The 17954-nt window shown below is 40.5% G+C and overlaps 1 protein-coding gene across 11 annotated transcripts in view; it reads right to left on the bottom strand.

The window, feature by feature from the left end:
• zgc:110045 (uncharacterized protein LOC664755 homolog) overlaps positions 1 to 17954 on the bottom strand; it is a 217194-nt gene that overhangs the window by 21245 nt on the left and 177995 nt on the right. For 9 of the 11 annotated variants that reach the window (XM_063043930.1, XM_063043929.1, XM_063043928.1 and 6 more), the window contains 7 exons: positions 14824 to 14955; positions 8004 to 8132; positions 7556 to 7699; positions 5156 to 5197; positions 4630 to 4705; positions 3641 to 3693; positions 1563 to 1732 (listed from right to left, as the gene is read on the bottom strand). In XM_063043930.1, the coding sequence (XP_062900000.1) occupies positions 1563 to 1732; positions 3641 to 3693; positions 4630 to 4705; positions 5156 to 5197; positions 7556 to 7699; positions 8004 to 8132; positions 14824 to 14955 (746 nt within the window). Of the gene's footprint in view, positions 1 to 1562; positions 1733 to 3640; positions 3694 to 4629; positions 4706 to 5155; positions 5198 to 7555; positions 7700 to 8003; positions 8133 to 14823; positions 14956 to 17954 lie in introns of those variants that run through there. The other 2 variants (XM_063043935.1, XM_063043936.1) reach the window with 2 other exon arrangements.

Genomic DNA, 17954 nt, shown 5'->3' with positions numbered 1-17954 from the left:
CGAAATTATTTGGTTACTACTACTTCAATCCAGTGGTTTAAAAATAAACAATATTAAATTTGCTGAGACCAACCTCTGGTGTAAACAGAAGCTATGTGTCAAAGTACAACTCACAATTAACAAGCAGAGTGTGACAGCTAGTTTTACAAATGTGATAAAATCAATGGGTTCAAACCATTCATCCAAATTTATTAGACTTCTATTTTTGCTATCATTTTCAATAAAACATTTAATTTTCAGAAGTGGCAGATGTCTTCCAGAGATGCAGTTAAATGCATGTCCGTTTCCAAAGTTTTTTTCTGTATAATGGCAGCTGAGGAATGTGAAACACAGTGGACACTAATGTGCTAGACTCTGGGGAGAGCTACACTGAACCAGTGGCAGGATGTTGCACCAGGCTCAGAGAGAAGGCATTTCATCTACAGAAAGGTTGCTGCATTTTATTGCATGAGACCCAGAGAAGTTAAATATTTGTTTGATTGATATAATAGCATAATGTTGTTGGTTTCCTGTGTTTACAAATTGGACATTATATATAGATTTTGGTTATGACAGTCTCTGTAATAAACTTAGCAATTTTTGAGGACTGTTGACTTTTCAGAAGATATTAATTTTTTATACTTTAATGGGTACATTGCATGTTAAACCTGAGTTTGCTAATTGAATTTTAGCTGAAGTTGAATTCTTTGTAACAGACTTGTCTAAAGATGAACACTCAGTGGAGCAGAAATACAAAGTTCCACATACTCGGTTCTTCTCAGTGGAGTTAGTTGCAAGTGTAGCATTTTCAAATACTGTGATCTCATGAACTACATCATAACAAAAACATACAAAATCAAAACAATTACGCTATTTCCACAGTTACAATTTGCTCTTGCGAAGGCACAATCCAAGTAATAAATTCAATAATAGTTTGTGTCAACTGGAAAACTACAATCATCATTAGTTTACTGGTTAGTGATAATATTTTGGTATTATTCCCTAATTTGATTTAAAATTGTGCCTTTTTAGTTCATCATGTTCTTAATTCTAAAGATTATTTTTCTCAGTTCTGGCCTAGGAAACCAGCCTGAATCATGCTGGCACTTTTTACGGTACCACCATTTCCTAGGAAATCAGGAAATCTTACTGTTAGAGAGGTTTCCCACCAGGGTTACAGTGAAATGCTCCTGGCCAAGTCACTAGATACTACGTGATGGTGTAGCTCCAAAGTACCAGAAGAAATAACATCAGCAGTGTAGCATTGGTAACTGCTACCTCACCACAACTTCTGAAGCTTTGATATGTATAGATTCACTGTTAAAATTCTTCCTAACAACTGAAATGTTTTTACTGTTACTGAGGATTAAGCCTGAATTTATTTTAAACAATCTATTCAATCTAAGGTTATGATTTTTTTAAAAATGTATTTATGAAATGAATATTACCCCAGAATTTCTTAGAGTATTCCCAATGTGAGATTGGAATTCTTTTTGTCTGCAATAATTAAGGCACAACTTCTTACATCAGCATGTGACGTGTTCTTCTTTGATATTTTAAAGAACAATACAAAGCAGACCTACCTTGCATTTATAAGGTACTGTGCCAGGCTAATATTGGCAGGAGATCCTGTGATGGTGATCTGTCGCTCTGTGGAACCTTCTGTTGCATTTGCAATTTTGATTTGTGCTCCTGACATCTGTCTAATTTCATTTATTTTGCTCCCTTGTCTGCCAATAATACATCCTATTAACTGTTGTAGAAGAAAAATAGAAAGACATTGTCATCTGTCAAATGGATCTGAAGAAGACAATATACAAATTGATATTGATTTGAAGCTACTATTAAATCAATACACATCAAAAAGCTGTTTCCAAATTCAAAATGCATAGTTTTGAACTGACAATTGAAGGACAGGGTTCTAACTTACTAAATAATAAAATGTTGGCCTCTAGTTCAGACTGTGAAGATTAATGCACAAAACAATTGGTTTTATTGAAGATTAGACAAAACTAAGATAGCACCTTTATCCCCGGATTAACTGTTTCATGTGTTAAATTACATTCTGAATAGTTCACGATTACCATTTCTTGGAAAGGGCCCTTCCCACTCCAATAATTCTCTTCCACCCCCCCCCCCCCACCACAACCAACTTCCATTAGGCCCTGGGCACCTTAGTGCTCTTCAGAGAACCAACACTACCACCTCTTTTACCTCAAAATGCTCTAGTATATCAATTCACTCAACACTGATCACCCTATCCTTCACATCCTTCTCCTTGGTAAATACTGATGTAACGTACTCATTCAGGAATTCACCCTCACACCCTGCATCCACGCAAATGTAAAGCCCCCTTGAGTGGTCCTATCCTAATTATCCTCTAGCTCTTGACGTATGCATAGAATGCCTTGAGATTCTCTTTAATCCTACTTGACAAAGGTTCTTCATGGACCCTCCCAGCTTTTCTAATTCTTAAGACTTTTTGTCTTCTTTTTAATCCTAAAGTGCTCTGTTTGATTCTAGCTTCCTAAGCTTTACGTATTTTTCCTTTCCCTCCTTGACTAAATTCATCACCTCTGTCAACATCCAAGGTTCACTTATCTTGCCATCCCTGGTCTTCCTTCTGTGCAGTTGATCTTTAAACATCCTCCAAATGTCAAATGTGGACTTGCCCAAAAACAGCTGCTCCTAATTAACTATCCGAGTTCCTTCCTAATGCTCTGGTAATTCGTCCTGCTCCAATTTAATACACTCCCACAAGTTAAGAGAGAATTTATAATTAAAATTTATATATATTTATAAAAGTTCAGGCATTTGTATTTTGTTTGGGAGTTTACCTAGGGTTTATAAACAAAACATACTTCTTTTATAGAAGAGCAGGTATCTATATTTTCTTCAAGATTTCAAAAAAAAGCTGTCTGGTGTGGGCAATATTTGAAGCAGCTGATTGATAGGTTTTGTCACTGGAATATTTAAAACTTAAAATCATTCTTTTGTAATTTAAGAATAAAGTTAAAGTAACATATAAAATTTAAGATAATTAAACATTAAACTATTGCAAATATTTAAACAAAAGCTGTTTTCCTTTACCTCGCGATCCACTGATTTGATTTGCCCCCGAATGACAATACATCTTAAATCCTGCATCAGGTCTGACAGGAAGATCCCCACCATAAAGCCTTTCAGCAAATCCTGGAGTGCTATGCTTCAAAACACATGCATCGATTTCCAGGACTTAAGGCCATTTAAGCAGCTGATTATGAATGCTGACAAACTCAACAGGAGCCAGTCACATGTGTATGTATACAATCGTGTTATACAATTGTGCTGTTAGCAGTTTAGCTTGTTTTCCAGCCTTGTCACTGACTGTTGTGCATGTCTCCAATTGCATCTAGTCTTGTCTAAACAAACATGCCAAAATACTAAAGGCTATCAAGGAAGTATAAATTTGAATTTAAAAAATAATGTTCATATAAAAAGTAGGGTTAAATTGATAAGAACAGTTGGTTGCTTTTTCACCATTTTAATTTTTTTTAATGTACTGCAACAACAGATAACATGTTTGCAGGTTGTTATTATTTACAGTGAAGAATCTATAAATTTAATGATTGGCAAAAGAAGGCACAAGAAGTTACAGTGTAGATGATTTAGGAGCACTTACATCATTTGGAACAGTAAGCTCGTGGGAACTGCTCTGAGCTGTAGCATCCAGTCCTGTTGGTAGGACAACAAAGGAAATCTATTATAACCACCCGCTAGGCAGACATCTAAAAACAAGGACTCCTTAAAGGATTTAAAGCACTGATAGAGAGAAGCAACAACAAAGAATAAGTGACAGAGATTGAAAGAAAAAGCTACAAAGGATTTTAGAAATAAAAACACAATATTATAGAATAATAATGAAGGTTCAAACAAAAAGAAGAATTCTAGATGCGGGAGGAAAAATGACATACAGAGAACGTGTAAAGAAAGAAGACAGATATAAAACTACCAGATGGCATTTCAGGTGAAAAGGATAAATAATATATCTGACAAGGGTATAATTTGAAGGGGTAAAAGGAAACTCTACGAAAGGAGAATGAAAGTAAGAATGATGAGGGGGACAGCAAGTGTTAATGTTAAGAATTAGAACGGAAACTATTTTGATAGAAGCACAAATTCAAACAGTCATACCCTAAAAGGAAATTAAACAGAACAAGTAAAGAGAAAAACTGTTCAGCAGGCTTAAATTATTTCTGCCTATAGCATACACAACCTTTTCATGTAACATGCAACAGATGTATGTTAATGAGAATATCAAAGTTCTGTTATTACATAAGTTCTTAATACTAGGACAAAATTAAATTTAGGGAACACATTAAACAAGACATAATTTAGAAACATTGGAAGAAATAACAGAAACATTACATTCAAATGATGCTACACTTGTTTTTTTAAAAAAAAACAAGAAGCTCTTAACAAAGGTACAAGACAGCAATGGATAACTATTAATGATAGAACTTATTACAAGGGTGATTATAAAATTAGTCACAGCTTATACGTATGTGACAACAGGAAAGCTTGTCATTGACCACATTTAATTGATATAATGACCATGGGAGATAAAGTTGCTTTGAGAAAGGACATCCCCAGGGTGTCAAGGGTACGTACCAGGGAAACCAGGGGTGGTCTGCCCAAGGGGAGTAAAAGGGGTATGCTGCATAGCCAACTGGTGAAGCTTGGTCAACTGCAGGGCAGGATGGGAAATTAGAGCTAACCAATCAAATGGAATTATATCAGAATACAGAAACCGTATTTCTTAAACAAAAACAGAATCAGTTAACTTAAATACATAGCTTAAAAGAATCAGTTTATATTAAAAAGCAAATTTAATGACATTTCTACTGCTTTACATTAAAAACTATTGTTAAATCTTAAATATGATTTACAGTTGAATGATTAACTAAGCCTGACATATTATCATACAAGAGTCAATGATTTGTATCTGGGCCAACGTACTTTCTAACAAACATATATATTATAAAAGTAAACTTCAAATAGTTAACACTCAATATTATTACCACACTACACAAAGAAAAGACCAGAGAAAACTGTCATCTACTTGTTGAAAACAGAAAGTAAATGCTGCCCAGTACAAATAAGTAAGAGGGCAATGATTTTAGTGCACAGAACTCACGTCTGGATGAGGAATTGCATACTGTCCCTGAACTGTGTATGCCTAAAACAAGAGGTTAAAATGTACAATTAAACTTATCTATGCACTTAAAAAAAACACAAAAATGAAAAACAATAACAAAAACCAAATACAAAATAATAAGCTGATTTAAAACTAAACGACTACAGTTTAATTTTAAAGCAATTAAAAATAATTATCTTAATGGAATAAGCTTGTTCTTTGGGATAGGGAAGAGTTCAGTCAAACTTTGCAGATATTTGCACCAATCTTCTTTTGTTTTCCTGTTCCTTGATCCCATGAATTACAATATATTCTGTACGATTGGGGTTGGCAATGCTGGAGCACGTGCCTCCAAATTTACTGGAAGAATAAGCAAACTAATGTCAGTGCTTCTCCCAACATAGGTGCAGGTTACTCTCAGTCGACTATGTTGGGCAGGTCACATTGTTCCCACGCCAGGCACCATAATCGCGAAAAACATGTTCTCATCCAAGCTCTATCACGGGAAGAGATTAGCAGATAGAGAGAGAAAAATAATCCAATGATATGTTTCTTTGAAGATGTGCAAATTCCCATTGACACCTTGGAAGCTGGTCCCTGACTTCTCAAAGTAGAGAAGGGGTATGGCGACTCTCAAGGCCATACATCGAGTGAGCACAGAAGCCTGAATAAGCAACAGAATGAGGGCACCACCTTACAAACTCAGCCAGCTGCCTCCTGCCCCGTCTGTGAAAGAGTTGGCATTTCCCGCCCAGCTTCATTAGCCACCTTAAAACCCATAAATCCCGAATTCTCATTCCCAAGGGATTCCTGATGAAAAAGCAGCTTTCAACTGGGAGGAATCTCAGGCTAAAACTTTCCTCCTTAATCTGAAGTCCATGCAAACAGGAATTATCTTTCTTTTCACCTATAGCTTGAGGATACTGAGAGCAATTGTATCCATCCAGAGAACTCAAAGATTCAAAGTACATTTGTTATCAAGGTATGTAAGCAGTATACGACCCTGAGATTCGTCTTCTCCACAGTCAACCACGAAACAAAAAAAAACACAGAACCTGTTGAAAGAAATACATCAACCCCCTCCCCACGCGCAAAATAAAAACAAATCATGCAAACGGCAACAAAAAGAAGAATGAAAAATACAGAATATAAAATATAAAATCAAAAGAGTCCAGGTGTATTCAGTTCAGCTCAGTGTTCAATACCTGCAGGCCGCCCGATTCAAAATCACTCAAAACGACAACAAACAAAAAGAAGTAACCAGAAATCAGAAACACATCATAACGGGAACTACAGCGTCCAATCTCCAAACCATGTCAACTAAATCTTGCCCAGGACCCAGAATTCTGGCATCATTCTCCGACAGCGCCGAGGGAGAGACCATTACATACAGAAACCTTCCTCTGGCAGCAGTGAATGAGAGGCTGCTAGACCCCCTTCGCCTTCTACACTCGCCTTGATGATTTCAATCTTTTTCAGCAAGAAATGGAAGTCAATCTTGGGCTAACACCCCATCTCCGGGCTTCTTGGCCTTGAGGCTGCATGCCTCAAAGAATATCCTCAGAGAGAACAAAGCACCAGATTGCTCAATCGGCTCAAAAACATACTACCAAACTGTAGATCACAGGCTCCAACAGTAGCAGAACCACATTGGAAAGTAAAAGAAGACAGAAAAGTAGTTGTTTCAGGAACCATCTTGGAGGATTTCACCTTGGTCACGTTGTTCACTGGCACCATCTTCCTCCAAATTCATTGCAGATCTAGAACTGAATGTAGAATTTCCCTGCTCTGCATGATACATACCCACTTAAGAAAATACTGTTTTAGAAAATTGACAACTGTTAAAATTTGTAAGGTGAAAACTCAATACATTCTTTTAACACAGAGGCAATAATACTTTGCTGCTTGTTTAGAACATATGCCACACATTTATTCATTGAAATATTGGAGTTGATAGTTAATGAAATACTGCATATCCAACATATAAGGGCAATCAATTCCACAAAATAGAACACATGCTACTTAGAAAAATAGTTATATTTAAAATGCAAAAATTAAAAAAGATAATAAAACATGCATCTTGTTTTCTTAATTCTGTGATCTAACAGCCATTATTTCTGGTAAGGAAAGACTAATATTGCCAATAATAATATAAATGCCAATAATATAAAGGGAGAATCCATAAATTCACTGATAACATTAAAGCCACTTCATTCACTATGTTAGAACAGACAAACAAATTAAAATGGTTGTAACATTAAGAAAAATACTTTAAAAATACAATTTTCAGCAGAAATTAAGTTATTAGTCTTCCCCTGCACCAATAAGATATAGGCATACTCAAATTCTAATTTAGTACTTAATACAAGAGAGAAGACAGAAAAAATTTGAAAAACTAACAGGTGGTGGCTGATGGTGGGCCAAGATGCTGTGGTTTCCCGCAGAAGTCAAAATGTTGTCTGCTCTTACCTGGCCACCTGCAAATATGACGGGTGCAGAGGCAGGCTTTGGGCGATAGGGAATGGTGGCACCTTTGGGTGGGGACTAAAGAGAAGGAACATAAAGCAATAGAAGAATATTTTACTTATATATCTTCTTACTAAGTAGAAAGGTATTTTTCTTGCTTTTGTAACTAGTCTCATAAAACAGTTGAAAGCATTAACTATCATTATGAGTAATGATAACAAATTTTAGGATTTAACAAATCCATCTTCTAGGTTAGTTACATGAGCTGATAGTAGTTGAGTTTTATCACTGATAATATTAATACTTGTATAATTACTATTCAAGTTCGTGAATGCAAAGTTCAAAGCTAAAGGAAGGTTTCACATTTCTCTAAATGTCATACCTCAAGCATCACCACACAGATCTGTTTTACACATTGAACGATCGCATCTGGAGTGCCAGAAATAGTAACTGTCCGCTCTGTGGAGTTTGGAAGCATATCACCTGCTACCTGCACCTGGGCACCTGTGGTCTATAAACAGAAGTGAATTAATGCATTAATTCATACAATAAGGAGTTAAATGACAACTTCGATTTATAATTACATACTACATAAGAAGTACTTTCTAAACATCTAGAATGAATTAATTCAGTATTTTGACATTCAGAAATTTTAACATGAAAAATGTTCCAAATGCATCTAAGTATATAATAAATGTTCAATCGTCCTTATCTTACCTTAAATTGCAATCATTCTTTTTGATTTAAGAATAATTCTGTAAAACTTTGAGAGTTAAAATTAGAATTTCTGGGATTGTAAGTGTGCTTTAGTGATAATGCAATAGAGAAAAAATGAATTTTAAATTCCACTAGAGTTAGTAAAGTCAGGAATGTAAGCATAATATAACTACACTAAGGATATCATAATTATGCGTGACTAAAATCTGCACATAGATCAGTTTACCTATATTACTAAAATCATTGTAGTCTGCAAGATTCAACAACGTGTAATGTAACATAAAGGTTGCAATATTGCGTCTAATATAAAACAGTCCAGCATTACTATTCACCTTTATTTCCTCAATGACCACAATCAGAGTTTGTCCTTTCAGCAGCAAGCGTGTATAGATTTGATGTCACTCAAATTAAAGATCCTAAGCGCATGTGTGGAATTTATAGAAAGACCAGATGAGTCATGGGAATACAACAGTGACGTAAATTAACTTGGTTGGGCTTTGTATTTGCACGAAGAGTGAAGCACTTGTATGTTGAACACAATGCCCAGTAATGGTACGCGAGTGCAATGTCCACCATAAATCAATGCAAAAAACCTTGAAGATCAAATAAGTTAATTGAAGCCAGTACTGGAAATTGTATCCCTCCTTAATTGTAATAACCACATGTAACAGTGGACATTGGATGCAACATTAGATCATCCATGCATGCTTTCAGTGTACACCACTATCTCTGAATTGTCAATTCATTTTTATTGATCATTTATGGCTCAATACCCAGCATCTGTTGACTCATCCTTCTGCTGACTATTGTCAGGGTTCAGTCTTTAAATGGTACTCTTCAGTAGGCCACATGTACTGCCAGACATGAATGTGTTGCTGCTACCTGGTGTGCGAGGGTGGCCAGCTGCCTGCTGATTCCCCGGTTATGATCGCTACATCCTACTGCAAGAGGTGGAGTGGAAACGTTATGTGTATGAGATGTGCTTGGAAAGATGAGAGGAAGAGGTAACACATAGTCATTTGCCATGCAGCTGGGAACAACAAATTAAAATTTCTGTTGTCAGAATAGAGATGGACAGATTTAAATTTTGTTCAGATTGTTGTAAATCACAATATAGTCATCAAACAATAAGATGTATCCACTTTCTTCCCCTGTATTTGGATAAAGGTACATACACTCAGTGGCCACTTTATTAGGTACCTCTTATACTATGGTTATTTGAATTATTGTCACCTTCTTTTCAGCTTGAACCAGTCTGGCCAATCTCCTCTGACCTCCCTCATTAACAAGGAGTTTTCATCTACAGAACTGCCACTCACGTTATGTTTTTTTTTTAACACACATAAAAGTTGCTGGTGAACACAGCAGGCCAGTCAGCATCTCTAGGAAGAGATACTTTCGGGTTGAGAACCTTCGTCAGGACTAACTGGATGAAGAGCTAGTAAGAGATTTGAAAGTGGGGGGGGGGGATCCAAAATGATAGGAGAAGACAGGAGGGGGAGGGATGGAGCCGAGAGCTGGACAGTTGATTGGCAAAGGGGATATGAGAGGATCATGGGACAGGAGGTCCGGGGAGAAAGAAAAGGGGGAGGGGGGGAAGCCCAGAGAATGGTCAAGGGGTATAGTGAGAGGAACAGAGGGAGAAAAAGAAGAGAGAGAAAAAGAATGTGTGTATATAAATAAATAAATATCAGATGGGGTATGAGGGGGAGGTGGGGCATTAGCGGAAGTTTGAGAAGTCAATGTTCATGCCATCAGGTTGGAGGCTACCCAGACGGAATATAAGGTGTTGTTCCTCCAACCTGAGTGTGGCTTCATCTTTACAGTAGAGGAGGCCGTGGACAGACATATCAGAATGGGAATGGGACGTGGAATTAAAATGAGTGGCCACTATGAGATCCTGCTTTCTCTGGCAGACAGCGTAGGTGTTCAGCGAAACGATCTCCCAGTCTGCGTTGGGTCTCGCCAATATATAGAAGGCCATATCGGGAACACCGGACGCAGTATATCACCCCAGCCGACTCACAGGTGAAGTGTCGCCTTACCTGGAAGGACTGTCTGAGGCCCTGAATGGTGGTAAGGGAGGAAGTGTAAGGGCATGTGTAGCACTTGTTCCGCTTACAAGGATAATCGCCAGGAGGGAGATCGGTGGGGTGGGATGGGGGGGAACGAATGGACAAGGGAGTCGCGTAGGGAGCGATTCCTGTGGAAAGCGGGGGGGGGAGGGAAAGATGTGCTTAGTGGTGGGATCCCGTTGGAGGTGGCGGAAGTTACAGAGAATTATATGTTGGACCCCTGGAGGCTGGTGGGGTGGTAGGTGAGGACAAGGGGAACCCTATTCCTAGTGGGGTGGCGGGAGGATGGAGTGACAGCAGATGTGCGTGAAATAGGGGAGATGCATTTGAGAGCAGAGTTGATGGTGGAGGAAGGGAAGCCACTTTCTTTAAAAAAGGAGGACATCTCCTTCGTCCTGGAATGAAAAGCCTCATCCTTTTCAGGAATTGCAAGAAGGGGATGGCATTTTTGCAAGAGGCAGGGTGAGAAGAGGAATAGTCCAGATAGCTGTGAGAGTCAGTAGGCTTACAGTAGACATCAATAGATAAGCTGTCTCCAGAGATAAAGACAGAAAGATCTAAATAGGGGAGGGAGGTGTTGGAAATGGACCAGGTAAACTTGAGGGCAGGGTGAAAGTTGGAGGTAAAGTTAATGAAGTCAACGAGCTCTGTATGCGTGCAGGAAGCAGCGCCAATGCAGTCGTCGATATAGCAAAGGAAAAGTGCGGGACAGATACCAGAACAGGTTTGGAACATGGATTGTTCCACAAAGCCAACAAAAAGGCAGGGATAGCTGGGACCCATATGGGTGCCCATGGCTACACCTTTAGTTTGGAGAGAGTGGGAGGAGCCAAAGGAAAAATTATTAAGAGTAATGACTAATTCCGCTAGATGGAGCAGAGTGGTGGTAGAGGGGAATCCAAACAGAAGCGGAGGGCTTTGAGACCTTCCTGATGGGGGATGGAAGTATATAAAGACTGGACATCCATGGTGAAAATAAAGCGGTGGGGTCCAGGGAACTTAAAATCATCGAAACGTTTCAGAGCGTGAGAAGTGTCACGAACATAGGTAGGAAGGGATTGAACAAGCTGGGATAAAACAGTGTCGAGGTATACAGAAATGAGTTTGGTGGGGCAGGAGCAAGCTGAGACAATGGGCCTACCTGGACAGGCAGGTTTGTGGATCTTGGGTAGGAGGTCGAAACGGGAAGTTGCGGGGTGTGGGAACTATATGGTTGGTAGCAGCAGTTGGGAGCTCCCCTGAGCAGATAAGGTTGGTGATGGTGTGGGAGACAATGGCCTGGTGCTCCTTAGTGGGGTCATGATTGAGGGGTAAATAAGAGGAGGTATCTGCGAGTTGTCACTGTGCCTTGGCAAGGTAGAGGTCAGTGCGCCAGACCACATCAGCACCCCTCTTATCGGCGGGATTTATAGTAAGGTTAGGATTGGTGCGGAGGGAGTGGAGAGCAGAACGTTCGGAAGGAGTGAGGTTGGAATGGGAACAAGGTGTGGTGAAGTCGAGACGGTTGATGTCCCGTCGGCAGTTAGCAATAAAGAGATCCAGAGCGGGCAGAAGACCAGAGCGGGGTGTCCATGAAGAGTAGGAGGGTTGAAGACGGGAGAAGGGGTCATCGGTGGGGGTGGGAGAGTCCTTGCCGAAGAAGTAGGCTCGAATACGGAGCCGGCGGAAGAAGAGTTCAGCATCAGTAGCAGCACATGAAGACCCAGCATGGAGTTCAAGGCTGGTATCTTGAAAGCTCGGATCAGAAGGGGAAGGGGGGGAGGCTGGGGGTGTCAGTGGAGAGGGGAGGGTTGGAGTGGGGTACGCTCTGTCCTCAGTAAGGGCCTCACCTTTGCCCCCCTTCGCCCACACCTCAGCGAGTTCCGCGTTCGCCATGACGCTGAACTCTTCTTCTGCCGGCTCCGTCTTCGAGCCTACTTCTTCAGCAAGGACTCTCCCACCCCCACCAATGACTCCTTCTCCCGTCTTCAACCCTCCTCCTCTTACTTACCCCTCGATCATGACCCCACTAAGGAGCACCAGGCCATTGTCTCCCACACCATCACGGACTTTATCCGCTCAGGGGATCTCCCATCCACTGCCACCAACCTTCTATTTCCCACACCCCACACTTCCCGTTTCTACTTCCTACCCAAGATCCAAAAAAATGCCTGTCCAGGTGGACCCATTGTCTCAGCTTGCTCCTGCCCCACTAAACTCATTTCTGCATACCTCGATACTGTTTTATCCCCCCTTGTTCAATCCCTTCCTACCTATGTTCGTGACACTTCTCATGCTCTGAAACTTTTCGATGATTTTAAGTTCCCTGGCCCCCACTGCTTTATTTTCACCATGGATGTCCAGTCTCTATATACTTCCATCCCCCGTCAGGAAGGTCTCAAAGCTCTCTGCTTCTTTTTGGATTTCAGACCTAACCAGTTCCCCTCTACCACCACTCTGCTCCATCTAGCGGAATTAGTCATTACTCTTAATAATTTCTCCTTTGGCTCCTCCCACTTCCTCCAAACTAAAGGTGTAGCCATGGGCACCCATATGGGTCCCAGCTATGCCTGCCTTTTTGTTGGCTTTATGGAACAGTCTATGTTCCAAAACTATCCTGGTATCTGTCCCCCACTTTTCCTTTGCTACATCGACAACTGCATTGGCGCTGCTTCCTGCACGCACGCTGAGCTCGTTGACTTCATTAACTTTGCCTCCATCTTTCACTCTGCCCTCAAGTTTACCTGGTCCATTTCCGACACCTCCCTTCCCTTTCAAGATCTTTCTGTCTCTATCTCTGGAGACAGCTTATCTACTGATGTCTACTATAAGCCTACTGACTCTCACAGCTATCTGGACTATTCCTCTTCTCACCCTGCCTCTTGCAAAAATGCCATCCCCTTCTCTCAATTCCTCCGTCTCCGCTGCATCTGCTCTAAGAATGAGGCTTTTCATTCCAGGACGAAGGAGATGTCCTCCTTTTTTAAAGAAAGGGGCTTCCCTTCCTCCACTATCAACTCTGCTCTCAAACGCATCTCCCCCATTTCACGCACATCTGCTCTCATTCCATCCTCCCGCCACCTCACTAGGAATAGGGTTCACCTTGTCCTCACCTACCACCCCACCAGTCTCTGGGTCCAACATATAATTCTCCGTAAATTCCGCCACCTCCAACAGGATCCCACCACTAAGCACATCTTTCCCTTCCTCCTCTCTCTGCCTTCCGCAAGGATCGCTCCCTACGCGACTCCCTTGTCCATTAGTTCCCCCCCATCCCTCCCCACCAATCTCCCTCCTGGCACTTATCCTTGTAAGCGGAACAAGTGCTACACATGCCCTTACACCTCCTCCCTTACCACCATTCAGGGCCCCAGTCAGTCCTTCCAGGTGAGGCAACACTTCACCTGTGAGTCGGCTGGGGTGATATACTGCGTCTGGTGCTCCCGATGTGGTCTTCTATATATTGGCGAGACCCGACGCAGACTGGGAGATTGTTTTGCTGAACACCTACACTCGGTCCGCCAGAGAAAGCAGGATCTCCCAGTGGCCACACATTTTAATTCCACGTCCCATTCCCATTCTGATATGTCTATCCACTGCCTCCTCTACTGTCAAGATGAAGCCACACTCAAGTTGGAGGAACAACACCTTATATTCCGTCTGGGTAGCCTCTAACCTGATGGCATGAACATTGACTTCTCAAACTTCCGCTAATGCCCCACCTCCCCTTCGTACCCCATCCGTTATTTATTTATTTATATACACACATTCTTTTTCTCTCTCTCCTTTTTCTCCCTCTGTCCCTCTCACTATACCCCTTGCCCATTCTCTGGCCTTCCCCCCTCACTCTTTCTTTCTCCTTAGGCCTCCTGTCCCATGATCCTCTCATATCCCTTTTGCCAATCAACTGTCCAGCTCTTGGCTCCATCCCTCCCCCTCCTGTCTTCTCCTATCAGTTTGGATCTCCCCCTCCCCCTCCCACTTTCAAATCTCTTACTAGCTCTTCTTTCAGTTAGTCCTGACGAAGGGTCTCGGCCCGAAACGTCGACTGTATCTCTTCCTAGAGATGCTACCTGGCCTGCTGCGTTCACCAACAACTTTTATGTGTGTTGCTTGAAATTCCAGCATCTGCAAATTTTCTTGTGTTGATTTTATTTTTGGTCATTTGCAACATTCTCTGTAAAACTCTAGAGACTGTTGTACGTAAAAATCCCAGGAGATCAGCAGTTTCTGAGATACTCAAGCCATTCCTACGTCACTTTGATTACATTTCTTCCCCATTCCAATCACTGAGCCTCTTGACCATATCTGCATGCTTTTCTGCATTGAGGTGCTGCCACGTAATTGGCTGATTAGATACTTCCATTAGCGGGCAGGTGTTCAGGTGTACCTAATAAAGTGGCTATTGAGTATATGTTTCTGAGGCATTACCTCACGTATTTCTTTGATCTTTGAACCACCTTTGCCTATGAGAGAGCCACATTGGCTTGCTGGAACAACCAGGCGTAATGTCACAGGTGGTTTGCTGGCCACTGGACTACTTGTCATTGAAGCATTTACATCCTGTGATTAAAAACGTCAGTTAGAATTAGTAAAGGATTTATCATTCCATTTAAATCTAATCTTCTATTCAGAATATCTGGGATTACACCAAATACAGCTGCCAGGAACGATGACAGAAGTGCATTCTGTATTTTATAAAATATGAATACTCACAGAATTGATACAAATGGCAGAGAGTCAGCGGGCTAGAATTTGTAGTCAGCAGGGATCCAATAATTTCTGAATAAAGTTCACAATTCAAGCTACAGAAGATGAGGAAGCTGAGTTTGTATCCTATCATGGGCAAGGCTCACTAGGAGACAAGCTTCCTGAAGATCAACTGCATTATATGGGGTGATCAAAATGAGGCAGGACCATAACAAAGGTGAAAAAAATTATTGACAAGCAGCTTTGCTAAGCCTTCAGCTTGCTCAAAACTAACACATTTTTCCAAAATAACCTAAATGTTTGCAATGCTCAGAAAGATTCAAAAACTGTAAGAATTCAATTAAAAACTTAAAAAGAACCAAGACACAAAAACACTCAAGCAATTATAAAAGAATCTAAATTTACAATGCCCTGGGCACCCCAGTGATCCGAATAGAATTGAAAATTAGAGTTCAGTCAGAGAAATAATGTTGAGCAGCTGACCACAACTTTGGAACATCCAAGTTTTCATGTATATCCCAAAGCTGCTTGAGTTACATTGGGAAATGCCAACGATTCCTCTGAAACTTGGGCCACGGTGTATATGTGGAAAAGTAACACATTATTTAAAAAGTTGAAACACAGGGGCAAGATGATTACAACACATTATTGAATTTAAATGAAGATATATTTTCTTAATAGCAGACTCACATACCAATAGCTTCCAAACCATTTGTATTGTGTATAAAGAAGAAATCAATTTTTGCAATGTATTTCCAAAAACACATGACAGGAGTCCCAATGGTCCCAATGCATTTGTTTATTCATTTATTCATTTATGTTCAGGATATGGGCATTGTTGGAAAAAGAGGAAAAGCATAAGTGAAAGAGGAGGGTGTGAAAAGAAGCAAATGGGGGTATTATATACTGGCAGATGATATTAGTATTTGCAAAGGAGTTAAAATGACAAAAGTAAGATGTCTGTATCTAAATGCACATAGCAACTCAAATAAAATCAATGAACCAACACCATAAATCACTATTGGCAAGTGGCTATGATTTGATAACCATTAAAGACACATGGCTACAAGAAGGCAAAATAAAAATTAAAAAAAAGAACTACAGGTGCAGAAAATTTGAAATAAAATCAAATTATTGGGAACACTCAGCAGGTCAGGCAACATCGATATAAAAGCAATATTTAACGTTTCAGGTCCAAGACCCTTTATCAGAACCCAGAAGAGAGAGTAACAAGTTGATTTAGGAGCAGAGAGAATGGGGAAGAGGGATTGCATTAGGGAATGGTGAAATAGCTCTGTAGTACTATAGTAGAGATCAGGGTGATGACTGTGGAGCAGAGAGATAAATGGGAACTCTGCAGGTTTGGCGCCAGGCAGAGAAAAACCAACTTGAACCACGAACCACAGGGTGAAGTGAACTATAGTGAACTTATGCCCGGTTAGCAGGCTAACAACTATTTCATAAACTCCAGGACAAAAGCTTGCCATCATACTCATAAAGTAAAGTTCAAATTGCGCCTGGCTCACATAACAGATGAAGCAATTGTGCTTGATAGCTCATGTAGCACATACTGTAGGTGCTGAAGCTTGACACTGCAAAAGGCTTATATAGACACAGTACATGTGAGCTAGAGATAGTGGGAGGAAAAGTAGATAAGAAATAGTACAAGACTAAGGAAAACTTTGGATCAGGAAGCATTCATTCCAGGATGAGTGAATCCCCTGTTGATGTCAGTTTGGAATAAAGAGGAAGTTCGTTGTAACGGTACTCAATGTCAGCAAGACCAAGGAGCTGAACATTGACTTCAGGAAGAGGAAACTAGAAGTCCATGAGCCAAGTCCTCATTAGAAGATCAGAGGTAGAGAGAGTTAGCAACTTTAAATTCCTTTGTGTTATTATTTTGGAAGACCTGTCCTGGGCCCAGCATATAAGTGTAATAACGAACAAAGCATGGGAGCGCCTCTACTTCCTTAGGAGTATACGGAGATTTGGCATGACACTAAAACTTTGACAAACTTCTACAGATGCATAGGGGAGAGTATATTGACCGGCTGCATCACAGCCTGATATGGAAATACCAATGCCCTTGAATGGAAAATTCTACAAAAAGTAGTGGATATGGCCCAGTCTATGGCCCAGTCTATCACAAAAAGCTCATCTACACAAAATGATGTTGCAGGAAAACAGCATTCATCACCAGTGACCCCCCTCCCCCCCCACCACCCAGTACATGTTGTCTTCTCACTACTGCTATCAGGAAGAAGGTAGAGGATTCTCAGGACTCACACCACCAGGTTCAGGAAAGGTTATTACCCCTTAACCATCAGGCTTTTGAACCAAAGCAGATAAACTTCACTCAACTTTACTTGCCCCAACATTGAAATGTTCCCACAACCTACTGACTCTCTTTTAAGGATGCTTTGTCTCATATTCTCGATATTTATTGCTTATTACTTTCTTTTTGTATTTGCACAATTTGTTGACTTTTGCCCACTGGTTGAACACCCAAGTTGGTGCAGCTTTTCATTGATTCTATACGAGTTATTATTCTATTATGGACTTATTGAGTATGCCCAGAATAAAATGAAACTCAGGGTTGTATATGGTGAACTTTGAAACCATAGACTCTATGTGAGTTTGTTCCATCTACAGGGATGGGTGGAATAAAGGGAATTTTTCTTGTCTGCTGAAACAAACTGACAGCCCTGCAGTTAAGGGTAGTTAATGTACCCTGCTGAGCATGCCCCCTTGCTATTGACACATTATACACTCTTAACTTAGCTGATCTTAACTACTAACTCCATATGGAGTCCAGTGATTTGCAAAGTGATAGAAATGCTGGCATCTGCCAC

Source organism: Mobula hypostoma, chromosome 3 (genome assembly GCF_963921235.1).
Source record: "Mobula hypostoma chromosome 3, sMobHyp1.1, whole genome shotgun sequence".
NCBI lineage: Eukaryota > Metazoa > Chordata > Chondrichthyes > Myliobatiformes > Myliobatidae > Mobula > Mobula hypostoma.
Note: the sequence above shows the minus strand (reverse complement) of the source record. Positions and strands in the feature narration are given on the sequence as shown.